Source organism: Grammomys surdaster, unplaced genomic scaffold, assembly GCF_004785775.1.
Source record: "Grammomys surdaster isolate TR1022 unplaced genomic scaffold, NIH_TR_1.0 271, whole genome shotgun sequence".
Lineage (NCBI taxonomy): Eukaryota > Metazoa > Chordata > Mammalia > Rodentia > Muridae > Grammomys > Grammomys surdaster.
The window spans coordinates 10,636,371-10,652,379 of record NW_021604712.1 but is presented as its reverse complement, the minus strand read 5'-3'; the positions used below and the strand labels follow the sequence as shown (position 1 = coordinate 10,652,379).

The 16,009-nt window shown below is 43.7% G+C and overlaps 1 protein-coding gene across 1 annotated transcript in view; it reads left to right on the top strand.

Moving 5' to 3' along the window:
• Apba2 (amyloid beta precursor protein binding family A member 2) overlaps positions 1 to 16,009 on the top strand; it is a 182,296-nt gene that overhangs the window by 108,328 nt on the left and 57,959 nt on the right. Inside the window, exon 3 of the mRNA XM_028776671.1 lies at positions 13,492 to 14,485. Within this exon, the coding sequence (XP_028632504.1) occupies positions 13,532 to 14,485 (954 nt within the window). The 5' untranslated portion in view covers positions 13,492 to 13,531. The remainder of the gene's footprint in view (positions 1 to 13,491; positions 14,486 to 16,009) is intronic.

The window sequence follows — 16,009 nt, the reverse complement described above, 5'->3', positions numbered from 1 at the left end:
GCATTGCTTTCATATGAGAGACAAATAAAGGACACTAGAAGAACATGTCACGTCAACTATCCTATGAAAAGAGATATGAAAAATCCTTCACAAAATGCATTCAGCATATCTAAGGCTAATACATCATGACTGATAAATAGACTAATCCCAGAAGTACATGGCTGGGATTCAGAATTAAACAGTTCATTAGTGGTAGCAGTAAAAAGAAGAAAAGCCATGAGTGTCTCAGTAAGAGTAGAAACACTCAGTAAAATTCAACATCCATTCATGCTCCTGCCCCCAAATAACCCATAAAACAGAGATTAGAAGGGAAGGAAGGAAGGAAGGAAGGAAGGAAGGAAGGAAGGAAGGAAGGAGGACAGGAAAAATGGAGGGGCTTGAAATCAGACAGGAAAGGGAGGGAACAAGGAAGGAAGAAGAGGCAGACGGGAGGAAGGACAGGACTGAAGGTGGGAGGGGCAGGGATAGATGTGGGTGGGGTGGGGGATGGAGGGAAGAAGGAGAAATACTGCCTCTGCCAAGTCTTTGTGCACACAATGAAATGACTAAAGCCAGCTCCTCAGGGAGGGGATTTCATTATTGTCTGAAGAGTCCTTGCCACCTACAAAATCCTCCTGGTTCTAATGAATAACTTTAGTGAGGCTAATATTCAATAGTATGTGGTATTTCTATACTAAACTCAATAGCCAGTTGTAATAAAAAAGACATTTACAATAGCATGAGGAAGGAAGGAAAGAAGGCAGGCAGGGGTGGAGGGATGGAGAGAGTAATTATATTAAGAAAATGTTCAATATGCACGCTGAGATAAATTGCTATTGAGAGAAAGGGAAGATGGCCTAAATAAGTGAAAAGATTTGTCACATTTATGTATCTGAAGATTCAATATAGTTCAGATGTAAATTCTCCCAGATCGTTTTATGGACTCAAAGCAACCCTAGTCAATCAAATGCCTGATAGGACTTTAAAAAAAATACATATTGGGAAAGTGTATCTAAAATTTATGTAGAAGGGCAAGAGAAATTGAACAGATGAAACATCTGGCAAAGACAACCCTGAATGCTTGTTGAGACTTTGGAGAACTTTGAGGGATTGTCACATTATCTTTATGGATAGTGCTAGTGTGCCGGGGGCCACGTCTCCACAGTGGTAAAGCAAACAGCAGAATGGCCTCACAGTTCTAGAAGCTAAATATCAAGGTGCTGTCGGTAGGTCAGTTCCTTCTGAGCCCCAGGAGGGGATCTGTCCTGCTTTCCCTTCTAGAGCTGTCTCCAGAAGTTCCCTTTCCAAAAGTCATCCCAGATCAGGGCTTTATGGGTTTTGACTTTCATGTGTGCATTTGTGATGGGGATGGAGATGGGACCCAACATGTACCTGCATTATTTTCAAGTTTTAATTGATGCATGTGCTTGAAAATACGGGAAAATAGCAGGACAGGAGCACAAATAATCCTTTAAAACCATGCAATCTTATAACCGTTTTCCAATCTTGTAGCTGTTTTCTTGGAGAATGCTAGACTTCTTTTTTTACTAAGAATAGATTCGGGAAAGGCTGTAGTTAGCAACATTGTTATTAGCTTGTGTTTGTTACATGGAGAAGTTGTTTCTCAAGCATGTTGAGTAGAAGAAGAGTGTTGGGCACCTTTTGTGTTAATTACCACCTTATCACCACTCTTTCTTATTTCCTACTTTAGTCAGCTTCCCATTACTATAGCAAATATCTGCCAGGATAGACTTATAAACAAAAGAAGTTGACAGTCATGAAGTCCAAGAGAACTAGTGGAAGGGGCTAGAGGTCTAATAGCCCTTTTGAAGAGCACACTCCCAGTCACCTGAATGGGTCACAGCTGCACCTCTATAAAGGGTCCACAGCTCTCAGTAGTACTATTTTGTAGACCAAAATTTTAACACATGGGCCTCAGAAAGGCTTTCAAGACTGAGAGCATAGCACCTACAGCACACAGGAACAAATATGCCTCCCAGAGGCTAACTTTTGCAAGCTACTACCTATCCCCCAAGTTATTAAGAAGTTTTTGTGTGAGAAAAATCACTGTTTTCACTGGTTAGAGGTTACCAGTGAGGATATTAAAGTTTCTGTGTAGAAGTCCACGCATTTCCTATTACAAACCTGTATGACATTGACTATGACTTCAGTGTAGCTTACACGAAGGAATTCCGGGGGAAAAAAAATCAGTTGTTGTGGCCTTGCTGCTGATTGAGTGGGCCTGATGGTAGTTTGTGACTGCATTTTCAGACCATTCATCTGTACTCTTTCTGAGGTAAGAATGTGGTGGGGAAGCCAGCTAAGCACAGCGATATCCAGAAGGAAAGAATTAGCCCATACAAGTTAGTCCAAACCTCCAGCATGCTTCCTGCTATGGAAATGTCACCCGACAGTGTGCCTGCCTGGGCTCCATAGAGCCTGCAGAGGGACACTAGGTTTTTTATTTTATTATTTTTACTTTGGCTATAGTAGTACCATAAGGAAATGAAGGAAGGCAGGGGGTAAATGCCGTTGTCCTATGACTCAAAGGCCGTGCTTGCTAATATGTCTATTTACTTTCTCAGTTCTGTATGTACGTGGCTGTAACTGAAATGCAGCGCTGCATTCTCTATGTTAAACTCTGTAAATGTTTCCATTCTCACACAGTTGACGTGCTGGTCATGCCAACCCTGGTTTAGATAGGATCCTGTTAATGAAGCCTTACTGGAGTCTTAACAGTTTTGTGCTTTCAAAGAAAAGCACACTCCCCCATGATCCTAGGTACCTTAGAGAGTCTTGCTTGACAGTGGGAGACATCAGTCTAAGTTCCAAAAGAAGACTTTATGAACTGGCTCCTCTGAACTCTGAATTGCCTGGAATCTTGAAGAAAAAAATATCTGGTGACTTCTGTCTAGGGCATTTGGACTGATTGTATGGTATGCGTGTACTCCAAGGCTGTGTCAGTGTAAGTCATGTAAAGTCAAAGCGGCTAAGTCATACTAGAAAGGAACAAAAACGTACTATCTTTGTAACACGAGAGGCCACCCTGGAAGATGGAAGTGGTGTTGGCACCAGCCTGGCTGTGTCCACGTCATATCCATATGCTTTGATTGTACCCAGCCTGGACGGTGGTGATTGAATAGCTGTCCTCATCTCTCTGCCTGCTCCATTACAAGCTCTGCTCAGGGCCAGCTAGTGCATTCTTCCGTGCAAGAGACAAGTGTGACGTGTAATGAGGACATTGCAGCTCTTTCTTGTGGACAATGAGCCTTTATGCCGTCTCATTAGGATGCTTCAGGAGCCCAGTGCGCAGCAGTGTCAGAGGCTGTGTTTCCTATTGATTTATATGCTGTCACAGAATTAATTGAGTCTGGACACGGGGTCTCATTTTCTTGGACATGTAGCAGGTAATCGTGCTTCTCCTGGAGCATTCAAATAGCTTTCCAGATGGTCTGTTACAAAGGATCTGTCTTTAATATGACTAATCAGAACCAAAGGACCTCAATATGTGTGGGTGCATGCTCTGCAATAGGAAGCCTCTGGACCCCTGTGTGTGTGCAGTTAACTCTCTCCTGCCCACACTCCTCCCTATGCTCTTCTGAGGATGTGGGCCACTAAATGCAACAAAGGTTTTAAAGTGTTCTGAACAGAGGACCTGTGGTGAGGGAATGGTTTCCCACATATCTGTAGGAAGTCTCATAGCATCACCCATGCAAGATCAGGACACCCTGTGACCAGCAGGGATGGTTTCTTTATCAATAGAAGCCACTCTAAAAAAGATACTGTAGGTAGGTGTGGCTCTGGCTGCAGCATCCGTATCTCATAGTTCAGGGGCTGCCTGGAAGAGGGGCTGTCTAAGGTCAAAATGCTGATGGGTTGGTATTTGAGGGGGTTCCCTTCTCCTCCACAGATGGCTTCTTTGCACTGGTCCCTTACATGGTGGAAAGGATAAAGCAGGTCTTTTGAGCCTTTTTTATTGGATATTTTATTTATATACATTTCAGGTGCTATGCCCTTTCCCCATTTCCCCTCCCTAGAAGCCCCCTATCCCACCCCCTCCTCCCTTTTGCTTTTATACCATTTTAATCACACGCAGGTTTTATAAGGCTCAGAGAACTCATCTTTTGTGACATGATCTCCCCACATCTCTACCTCCTAATGCCATCCTTTTAGGGTTAGGATTTCACCATAGGATCTTCTAGAGGACTCAGCCATGCAGTCTATAGTAGATTGTCTTATTTATTTAGGAACTACGATGCAGGTATTAAAATGAAACTCATGGAGTGTTTTTACTGCTTATAGTGTTGTGTTAAAGGAAAAGAGGAGGGGCTGAAGAATGTGGCTCAGCACTTAAGAACACTTGTTCTTGCAGACGAGGACACAGAGTTTGGTTCCTAGCACCCATCCTGAGCCCCTCATAAGCAACTGTACCTCTGACCCCATGGGATCGGATGCTCTTTTCTGGCCTCTGTAGGCACCTGAACAGACATGTTCTCACACATACACAAAAATAAATAAATGAAAGTGTAAAATGCACTTTAAAAAAGGAAAAGAGGAAAATACAGGACTGTGTTTCCAGTAAGAAATGGGCAGAATAAAGAACAGAAGGAAATACACTACAGGGCCTGTAGTGGCTGCCTTTGCCCGAATCACAGGACCCTCCTCCTTTCTTGTGTCTTTGCCTGGATCACATGACACCCCTCCTTTACTATTAAATGCCCAGAGCACTAGGTCACCATTTTCATCACCAGAAAATAATGAGCACTCAGAGCCACCTCCTGAATGTGAAACTCCGCCCACATCATTGTAGCAGACAGCATACAGGATTACTTACATCTCTGGCTCTCTCCTACAGAAGGGAGAGAAGCTCTTAGAGGCCTCCCACAGGGCAGCTGTCCCCACCAGGTAGTTGTACCCCTAGATTTGGTATGCAGTTAAGTAATTGAAACCTGTCCATCCTTTGCTGAGTTCTCCAGTGATGGCAGCCAAGCGTTTTTCGGTGCTAGGGGTACTTCCTCCGAGCATTCGCGAGCTCCCTGAAAAAGTTGCTTTGAAGTTGAGGTGATGAAAACAACAGCCTTTACATCAGGCTGCAAAGGGTTCCCAAGCCACAAGCAGTGTGTTGACGCCTTGTTGGAGTACGGACTGAACATCACTAGATGCCATTTTAATGTCTGTTCTGTGACTGTATACCACAGAAGAAGTGACTTATAGAGAACAGCACTTCTTTAGGTTACTAGTCTGGAGCTGGGAGGTCTGAGGAAGGCAGGCTACAAATAATATATAAAGATAGCATTATACAGACTGAGCAGGTTATAATTTATTGGTTTAGGAATATATATATATATATATATATATATATATATATATATATATCAACACTTAATGAAAAAAGAGGCCATGAATTTGAAAGAGTGAGGAGGGATATAGGAGATACTTTAGAGGGAGGAAAGGGAAGGGGGGAAGCAATATAATTAGATTACGATCTTAAAAAAATAAAATAGATAAAATTTTAAAGATGCTAACCATGTGGGGCTCCGCCATCAGGACTAAATCTAGTTCCATTGTCTCCACGGATCCACCTCTAAACACCACTAGCACAGGAATGTCTCATTTAAGACATAGTATGAGAAAGCTAGCAGGGGAACCATTGTAAGGAATCATTTCATTCCAACTGTATCTCTGCACACTCTTTCATCTCTCCATCCCTTAGCCACACTCTGTCTTCTGGTATAGGAGTTGTCTGCTACCCTCCAAATGGCCCATTTTGCCAGACTGTCCATTCATGCCCTAGCTGTGGGAGTGACCTATAGCCTCAATATGAAAAAAGTCTATGGGAGCATCCTCTTTCTCTCCTGCCCATGAGTGAGTGTGGGGGCATGTAGAGAAAGGTACTATACTGCTTGGTAAAGAGGTCAAACCCATCCCATGGAGAGAGGAGAGTTCCCAGAGACTCACAGGCAGATACTTAATTTAGGATGTACTGTTCAAATGAAGTACTAGGTCCATTTCAATTAAAAGCGCTTGGAGCTCTAGGCTAGGCTTTGGCACACTTGCCCAGAACATGCCATAAACAGGTAAATCCCCAAGTTGACATGTGCTTTTCCAAGTAAATGCAACACTTTGTTAGGAAGCAAGCATTGCTTTCTGCTCTGACTCATCTCCCATATGCATGGTTACCTAAATGCCCTCATGTCCCTTGAAGAGATGCCACCCGCCATAGCCATCATCACCCTGCTGTGTTGGGAGAGCCATTTAAGACACAAGTCTGACTGCATCGTCTCCCTTAACATTCTTCTGTGGCTTCTCTTAACGCCCTGTTTCTTGAGGTCAGACCTGAATTGGCCATTCTGTTGTGGTGTGAATATTTAACATGTTTCCTGAGAGGTCATTTGTTGGAAATTGAGCCCTGTGTGGATGGATAAAGGGAGATGGTGGAGTCATTAAGAGATGGGGTAGAGGAAGACCCTTAAATCACCGGCTATGCAGTTCACAGAGGGGATTAAGATAGTTCTTGTGAGACCCATAATTACCGTGAGAGGGAGGTGTTATGCTTGGTCCTTGGAGTGCTCCTTGGTTCTGTCTGGTTAACATTCCCTCCCTTTTGACCATACTCCACCACACCTGTGCCACCCACTCTGAGGCTTTTACTAGAAGTAATCGGATGCTTCCACTGAAACCTCGAATCCTCCAGAACTGATCTAAATAAACCACGTTTCCACTATAAAGCTACCCAGCCTCAGATATTTCATTACAGTAATAGAAAGCAGACTAGTCAAACTCTCCTATTTAACCTCTTCTGTGGGCTTCCAAGCCAGACTACAGGAAGTAAAACACTACCCATACTCTCCACAGCTCTCAGAGAACATGGAGCTGCTCCCTTCCCAAATCAGGCCTGGGCCTACTCAACTCCACAGAGACAGAAGCCACAGCATGATAAAGCCAGTTAGGCTTCTGTTTTCCTCAGGGGAACTGGCTTCTCAGAAATCATGTGACCAGCAGTCTGCCAATCTAACTGGTACCTTGCCCTGCCCACACTGTAACTTTTTCCTCCCTCTCGCCCTGACGGGAGCTCTATAAACTAGCCTCTCTAGTTCAGTAAGTGAGCTGTCCTCTGAAGCCGTCTCCGAGTTGTGTATACTTGCCATACTCACCACTGTACAAGACCCTACATCCCAGCTCCTCTCCATCCTGAGTCTACCAGTATGTTAGAGCTAGTGGAGCCACCAGGGACCCTGGACTCTTCAAGACCTGCAGGAAGATATGGCATTTCCAGTATCCTAAGTGTGGAAGCCATCTTAAATGTTTTGCCCAAAGTCTCCAAAAATTCTGACTTCTGAGTTTGAACAAGAGCTTTTCATGTCTGTCTTTATCAGGAGAGTACCTTCTTTACACTGAAGGTGCCCAGTCAGTGAAATTGAATTCTGTGGATTCTTTGAAGATCCATCCCCTCCATGGGTCATTTTTGTTTGTAGCCACAGAGAGGAGACCCATATGAGAACTATGATGTCAAACCCAGAAGCCACAGCCATATTTCATAGAGAGACATTTACAAAAATAAACAAAAAACTAGATCCATACCAGTGACCAGTTGAATCACATTGTGGCTAAAAGCAAAATTACAAAAAAGTCAGTAATATCAATGCTACCTTTCCTTAATATCCTGATACTTGTTTGTATCGATTTTTGTTGTTTTTTAAAAACCATTTTAATTAAAATATTACTTATTTTGCTTCCCTGAAAATTTTGTAAATTTTCAGTAAAGTAAAAACATTTTATGTAAGTTAGGAAGAAGAGAGTGTGTTGGGGCTGGAGAGATAGATAGCCTAACAGTCAAGACTTCTGTCACTCCAGCTCAGAGGGAAGCAGAAAAAGAAAGATCTGTACTCACTGCCTTCCAACGTACCTGACAAAATACAGGCTCCAAGTTGAGGGATACCTCAAAAGAACAGGCAGGGAGTGATAGAGGGGGCACCTAACATCCTCGTCCAGCTTCTGTGTACATGCACAGGCATATGTGCATGTGTGTGTGTGTGTGTGTGTGTATACTGACACATTCTAGACACAAAAAATGGACAAATTTTTGAAATTAAAAATAAGTCCATACACGTGTTACTTTTCTATTATTGTAATAAAATACCTTGACTAGAATCAATTGGTAAAAGAAAGAGTTTGTTTGAGGCTTGTGATTTTTGAGGGTCTGTCATGACCAGAGCAGCGTGGTGGCAAGAGCAGGAAGCTAAGCAATCACAGCTTGAGTCAAAAGCCCAAACAGGGAGCAGATGACACGGCACGCAGTCTTTAAACTCAAAGCTCACCCCAGTGGTGGACTTTTTCCAGCAAGATTGCACCACCTAAACCTCCCCAACGAGTGCTACTGACCAGTGAATAAGTGTTCAACCATGTAAGCCTATGGGAGACATTTCTCATTCAAATAAGCAAAGGATGCCTCTAGTACTTTTTTTTTTTTTGGTTAATCTCACAGGGAAGACCGTGTGGTCACATGATGAGAAGGAGAAGCAGGTTTGTGAGGACGTGTGCGTAGTGTCATTTGCATAGGGACACAACAGTATCAACTAAAATCAACTGGGAATAAGTAGATTAGTAAAATGTAATTTTCCATGACCAGCAGCAACCAGGTAAATAAGGGGAGAGAAACTTTATTTCAACACAAGAATAATGTGAGAATAATGTTGCCGAAGGATGCTTATAAGCTTGAAGCAGACTACAAAGCCATTGAGAGCCATTTAGGACTTAGGTAAATGCGGAGTTATTTGTGCGGCGAAATTGGATAAAAAAGATCCAACATCGTAAGTCTGAAAATTCCTCTAAAATAATGCATAATTGAAGGCTATACCAACCACAATGATAATGGAATCCTGGAGGACGTTTGGACTCAATAGCTCTTCAGTTCATCGGGGAGGATGAATGTGAAAATAGCTGGAGGGCATCTAAAAATGAGAAAAATGGAGAAAATCGACTTCTCTGTGTTAAAATCTCACCACTGTGGCAATTAACATGGCACAGGGCTGGTGGGAAGCAGATAGCCTAGAGTAGGGAGAGCGAGGCTTCCACAAAGACTGGTGCACACAGCCCGTTTCAGGACTCAGGACCCAAGCTTATGAATCTGTACCAGTGTAGCCATGCATCCGCCCTGCTTCTCACCGCCAGCACAGCATTTAAAATCCACTCAAGTTATTCAGTGTCTAGTGGAGGATTTACCTTGTGCTAGAGAGTTTTCCCCAATGGTAGGTGAATGCAAAGACTGTGTGCATGTTTGGGGTGGAGGAGGTTAAGTCCTGAGACTGTAGGTTAGACTGACTGAAGTCATGTTTTACTTATAGTACTTTCTTTCCTTTATGTTAAAAAAATAATGCATTGCAAAAGCAAAACGTTATTCACAATAGGAACTATATACTAGATAGTTACTTCAGCGTTAAATGACTTTCTCTTTGTATCTAACAATCACACTGCAAGATTGATGCCTTGTGCACAAAACATGTTCCATACCTCAAAGTGAATATGCCTGGGGGCTCATGCCTTAGATCCTAGCTGTCAGAAGGCAGAGGCAGGAGGATTTATGTGAGTTTGAGGCCAGCCTGATCTACAGAGCTAGTCCAGGACAGCCAACACTACTTGAAAAACCAAAAACCTAAAACAAAAAACAAACAACCTCCCCCTCAAAAAAGCCCAAAATGACTAATGAAAAGGTCATTAGCAGGAATTTAAAAGTTTCTAACAACTCATTTATTTGATAAATAATTTTGAAGAATTTATACAGACTTACCTTGATTTTTAAAGTATCAGCTCCTTTGTCAACTACTTTTGCCAGTGAGTTGCAAACACATAATTCTGAAATGAAACAGCACTGGAAATACCCAACAAAATTTTTCCAATAAAAGTTGAGACTTCCCTCGAGTTTCAAGAAGCCCTACCTATAAACTACATCCATAAAAATCCAAAATAAAATTATCCCATTAATCTTTTCACAGTTTTAAAATATTGGTGGAGATAAATTATGAACTTTAAAAATCTAAACTTTAAGCTAGGCAGTGGTGGCACATGCCTTTAATCCCAGCACTCTGGAGGCAGAGGCAGGGAGATGTCTGTGAATTTGAGGCCAACCTGATCTACAGATGGAATTCCAAGACAGCCAGGGCTATATCGTAAACCTCTGTCTCAAAAAAAAAAAAAAAAAAAAAGAAAGAAAAAAAGAAAAAGCAAAATAAAAAACTAAGCTAAACTTTATATATCTGTAGCGTATATTTGCAAAGTGTAACTGTGTCAGGATGCATCCTCATAGTAAGTCCAGGACCCTCTGTATCTGATATGTTGGGGTCACCAACTGTCACAGTGTATCTGGGACTGGGAGGGGTTTGGGTATACAGGAAATTCAGTGTGAGGATTGTGATGGCTGCTAGAAGCAATCTTACTACAAAGATGTGTCTTGGGCACCACTGTTGGCAAGGTTCTGTGCTGAGAACTCTGGGACACAGGATATGAGAGCTCTGGTTTATAGGGTTTCTGGGGAGGCAGGATTTCAGAGAGATGCTGTTCAGGGCTTGCACTCAGAGCCTGGTCAGTGGCTGCTGTGAATTTCTCATAGGTTGTCCTCAGCCTCCTCATCTCTGACACATTGCTTTCACCACCTAAATTCCTACTCAACCCCAATGGTCTAGCCTAACACCTCACTCCTTTCCATGTTGTTGTTTAACTGTGCTAAAATAGATATAACATAAATTCACCATCTTAACCATTTTTTTAAAAAAAAATGGAAGTTCTCATTTCTTAATCAGATGACTAGAACATACTTTTAAAAACAAGTAGCTATGAGCTGGAAAGATGACTTAGTTGGCAAAGGTGTTTGCTATCAAGTCTAATGACCTGAGTTTTATCCCCTGGACCCTCATGGTAGAAAGAGTTTCTACATGTTGTCCTCTGACCTCTACAGGCAGACTAGTATATGTGCATACACATTGTATACACATGAACAGTCAAATATACACAGAATAAATAGAAGATGATAGATAGATAGATAGATAGATAGATAGATAGATAGATAGATAGATAGATGGTTTGGATGGAAGGATGGATGGATGGATGGATGGATGGATGGATGGATGGACAGACAGAGTGGATATGATGCAAACAGAAGGTATTGTGTCATAAAAGTCCCCATTAGACTAAGAGATACATACATTACTTATACTCCACCCCTTCCTCTGTTTAATTTATCCTTCTCTTCTATATAACATCCTGATTCCAGTTTCCCCTACCTCCTCTCCTCCCAGTCCCTGTCACCTCCTCAGCCAATCACAATATATATTCTATTTCATCTTCCCAGGCATATTCATGTGTCCCTACCTTGAGACCTCCTTGTTATTTAGCCTCTCTGTGTCTGTGGATTGCAGCCCAGTTATCCTGTACTTTATAGCTGATATCCACTTAGAAGTGAGCACATACCATGTTTGTCTTTCTGAGTCTGAGTTATCTCATTCAGGATGATATGTTTTTCTAGTTCCATCCATTTGCCAGCAAATTTCATGTTATTTTTAAAATAGCTGGGTAATGCTCACTGTATAAATGTACCACATCTTCTGCATCCATTCTTTGTTTGAAGGACATCTAGGTTGTTTCTAGTTCCTGGCTATTACCAATAAAGCTGCCATGAACATAGCTGAGCAAGTGTCCTTGTAGTATGGTGAAGCATCTTTTAGGTATATGTTGAGGAGTAGTATAGAAAGGTCTTGAGCTAGATCAATTCCCAATTTTCTGAGGGACTACCATATTGATTTCCAAGGTGGCTGTACTCTTGAGGAATGTGGTAGTCCTTACCAGGTGCCTTTTTGTCTGCCCAAAGCTCATTCATGCCAGGCCCACAGAGGGGAGCCCAGCAGGGGAATCCTGTGTGTGCCCACTAACACCTGCCAATGATCCCACCTGGCTGAGCAGTAAAGCACAGACTGCTGGGCAGTGCCATCCCAGTGTGGGCACCCAGGATCCTCACAGGGCTCCTATGGTGCCATGGTGCATATTCTGTAGACTACAGCTGCATTCTGCTTCTCCTGTCTCCTTGTCTGGGAAGCTCTCTCTTTCCTGCTGAGTCCCCAATACTGCCAGATGTCACACATGCATTGACTTCTGTGTTTCTCAACCAAGACAGTTCTGAACATTGTTGCCCTGTAAAGAGAGTCTTGGAATGAAGAGAAAGGAAAAGGCGGGGCAGACTTAGAGAAGAGGGGAACTGAGACGGACTCAAGGGACCTTCAGATTTAATTAATATACTTTAAATGTATTATGAAATATATTTTTATAGTTAGAAATGTTCAAACAGAAAATATAGAATCTAAGCTTTTTTTTTTTTTTAATCTGTGGATTCCTACATGGTCTCCCTAAACATTCTGTCTTAATTTGGCTTTTTATCGGTGTGGTACCGTAGCATCTTGGGAAGGAAAGTTTTATTTCAGCTAAGGTTGCTGAGGAAAGTCAACACAAGAACTCAAATCAATCAGGAACCTGGAGACAGGAACTGATGCAGAGGCCTATGGGGAAGTACTGCTCACATGGCTTGCCCAGCCTTCTTGTCTATCCCAAGGTGTCACCACTTACACTGAACTGGGCCCTCCCGTATCAACCATCAGTCAAGAAAATTCTCTGTGCCTATAGGCTAATGAGGGACATTTTCTCAGTTGAGGTTCCCTCTTCCAAAATGACTCTAGCTTGTGTCAAGTGGGCATAAAACTAGCCAGCACACTTTTAATTTATACATCTAATTTTGTTGATATACACTGATGGTATAAATTTGGGGGTACCATGTGATGCTTCAACATATGTATATCTTGGGTGCTGAAACACATCTTTAAGCCACAAAATTTAATGTCTTTCTTCATTGGTCGTGAGTCTTCATGGTGTCATCGGTAGATGCTGTTCTTTTTTTTCTTTTGAGAGCAATTATCCAAGTCTTAAAACCCTCTGACTTGGCCACCTGAGTTACCTTTATAAAGCAAGTCTTGTGCAGCGGTCAAGACTGAGGCTATGGGCTAGACTGAGGCTATGGGCTAGACTGAGGCTATGGGCTAGACTGAAGCTATGGGCTAGACTGAGGCTATGGGCTAGACTGAGGCTATGGGCTAGACTGAGGCTATGGGCTAGACTGTTCTCAGTGGTAGAATACCTGCCTAGGTTCCATCCTAGCATCAGAGTGATACAAGCCAGTGAGTCTGTGAGTTCCAAGGTGGAGTTGGGCATCCTGGTGGCTGTCATCTCCTCCATGCCTTCTTTTAATCCTTGTCTGTCCTTAAGCCCTTCTGACATGGTCATAGGTTTCTCCACACCCCTGAGGCATTCAGATGGAACTATCATATCCTTTGAATAGCTGTACATCATAGTGCTCTGAACAAGTGTACTGTCACGATCTAGCGATGCGGTTTGGTCACACAGCAAGTAGCACGTGTCTTGGGTTAGCCATAGTCTATGTGACTCTGATGGCTCTCTCTATCTTCCTTTCCACAGTGGCTGCTTCCAGGTAACAATGGCTGTGTGAGTGTCTGCCATGGCCCACCGCAAGCGCCAGAGCACCACAAGCAGCATGTTGGACCACAGGACCAGGCCAGGTCCTATCCCCCATGACCAAGAGCCTGAGAGTGAGGACACAGAACTGCCTCTGGAGAGCTATGTACCCACAGGCCTGGAGCTGGGCACTCTGAGGCCAGAGAGCCCCACGCCTGAGGAACAGGAATGTCACAACCATAGCCCTGATGGGGACTCCAGCTCTGACTATGTGAACAACACATCTGAGGAGGAGGACTATGATGAGGGCCTCCCTGAGGAGGAGGAGGGCGTTACCTACTACATCCGCTATTGTCCTGAGGATGACAGCTACCTGGAGGGCATGGACTGTAATGGGGAAGAATACATAGCCCATGGTGCACATCCTGTGGACACCGATGAGTGTCAGGAGGCGGTGGAGGACTGGACGGACTCAGTGGGTCCTCATACTCATAGCCACGGGGCTGAAGACAGCCAGGAATACCCAGACAGCCACCTGTCTATCCCAGAGGATGACCCTACTGTCCTGGAGGTCCATGACCAGGAAGAAGATGGCCACTACTGTTCCAGCAAGGAGAGCTACCAGGACTATTACCCCACAGAGACCAATGGGAACACAGGTGGTGCTTCCCCCTATCGCGTGAGGCGTGGGGATGGGGACCTAGAGGAGCAGGAGGAAGACATTGACCAGATAGTGGCTGAGATCAAGATGAGCCTGAGCATGACCAGTATTACCAGTGCCAGCGAGGCCAGTCCTGAGCACATGCCTGAGCTGGATCCCGGGGATTCCACTGAGGCCTGTCCACCCAGTGACACTGGCCATGCACCCAGTAGACAAGAAGCAAGGCCCAAGTCTCTGAACCTTCCTCCTGAGGTTAAGCACCCTGGAGATCCCCAGAGAGGACTCAAGACCAAGACCAGGACCCCAGAGGAGAGGCCAAAGTGGCCCCAAGAGCAGGTATGCCTTAAGTACCCCCAGGAAAGGGGTGGCCCTACGGAGTGTGATATCACCCAGTAGGTAGTGAAGCCTATGTGTGTGGGGGGTGATGACAGGTGGAGGAGGGGCTAGCTGCCCTCCAGTTCACACTGTGAGCTAAGTTAATTGTTAAGTAACTGTGATGATCAAGGAATGTCTTGTCACTTACAAATCCATCCCTTAAATTCAGGAACTCATACCACCAAAGGGCTGATAGGCAGTTCTCATCTCCTAGGAAATGCCCTGCACCCAGGACAGTATCCATGTTACTCTTCTGATCCCCTGAGTGGTCCCTGACCAGGCCATCAGAGCAGGATGGTTGCAAAGGAATGCAGGCATTCACGCACCTCCCTACCTAGTGAGATGAGTTCGCCTCCCAGTGCCCATTGCTCCAAAGCGATCTTGACCCGATGGGCACTTAGTTGTGAAAAACTACTGTCTCGGAAAAAGAAGTCACTATCTCAAAATGTGACAAAGTCATAGAGAAGAAACACAGGCTAACATGAGGGATAGAATCCTAATCATGCTTTAGTTCAGTTACATCAAAGCAAGCATGGAGTCTAATAAACACATTTGAAAAATCCACCATCCCACTCCACCCCCCCACACCCACATGAAACAGGAGAAGAAATCACTGTGAGCACGTAAAAGCAGAGGTAATACTGGATCTATGTAAAAGAATTTCTCTTTGGCCCATTATACAGACAGCTTTCCTGGTTTGTAAAGCCTTAATTATTTTCCCCCAGAAGACTTCATGAGTTTGAATATTTGTTCAATACATATTGAATTGAATGCACACACAGACACACACACACACAGACACACACACACACACACACATGGGGGTGAACCTTGTACTTGGAATGTAAATCACATTGGTTTGCTCTGAGATTCCCCACACATTTTGGTGCCCTTTGTTCTCATTGAGTTAGTAAGTGACAGCTGACTTCATTTTGGGGAGTGCCCTGTCATTCACAGCAGTTTTGCCTACATGGGCGATGGCGTAGTGTAGGGTATAAACTCTATTGTACTAGTGAATGTTGGGGGTAGGGGTTCTGGGCCCTGGTCTGGGCTTCAGGCCAGAATACCCACATTTTTATTCATTCATTTTCAGAACATGGGCTTTTTCCCAACAACAGTAATGGCACTGCAGGAATGGACGTGGGTTGTGTAGAACATGTGACATACTGAGTTTTGTTGTAATAAGTAGCCTCCCCGTCAAAGGTTATCAGGAGAAAATTATCTTGGAACCCGGTACAAACCTGGTATGGATTAGAACACCTGGGCGTTGTTCTGAATCTTTTTCCCCTTCATGATAACCAGATGCATAGATGAAGTTGAATAGAATTCCATAGACCTTTGGGTTAGAGTGCTCAGTGGATATGAATGAATGCAGATGGTTGAATAAATGAGTGGTGGTGGCCATTTAGAAGGCAAGTGGAACCGGGGGATGTCTCAAGCCATCATGGGAGACAAGAAGGAAGTCTGTTTTTTCAGAGAAAGGTG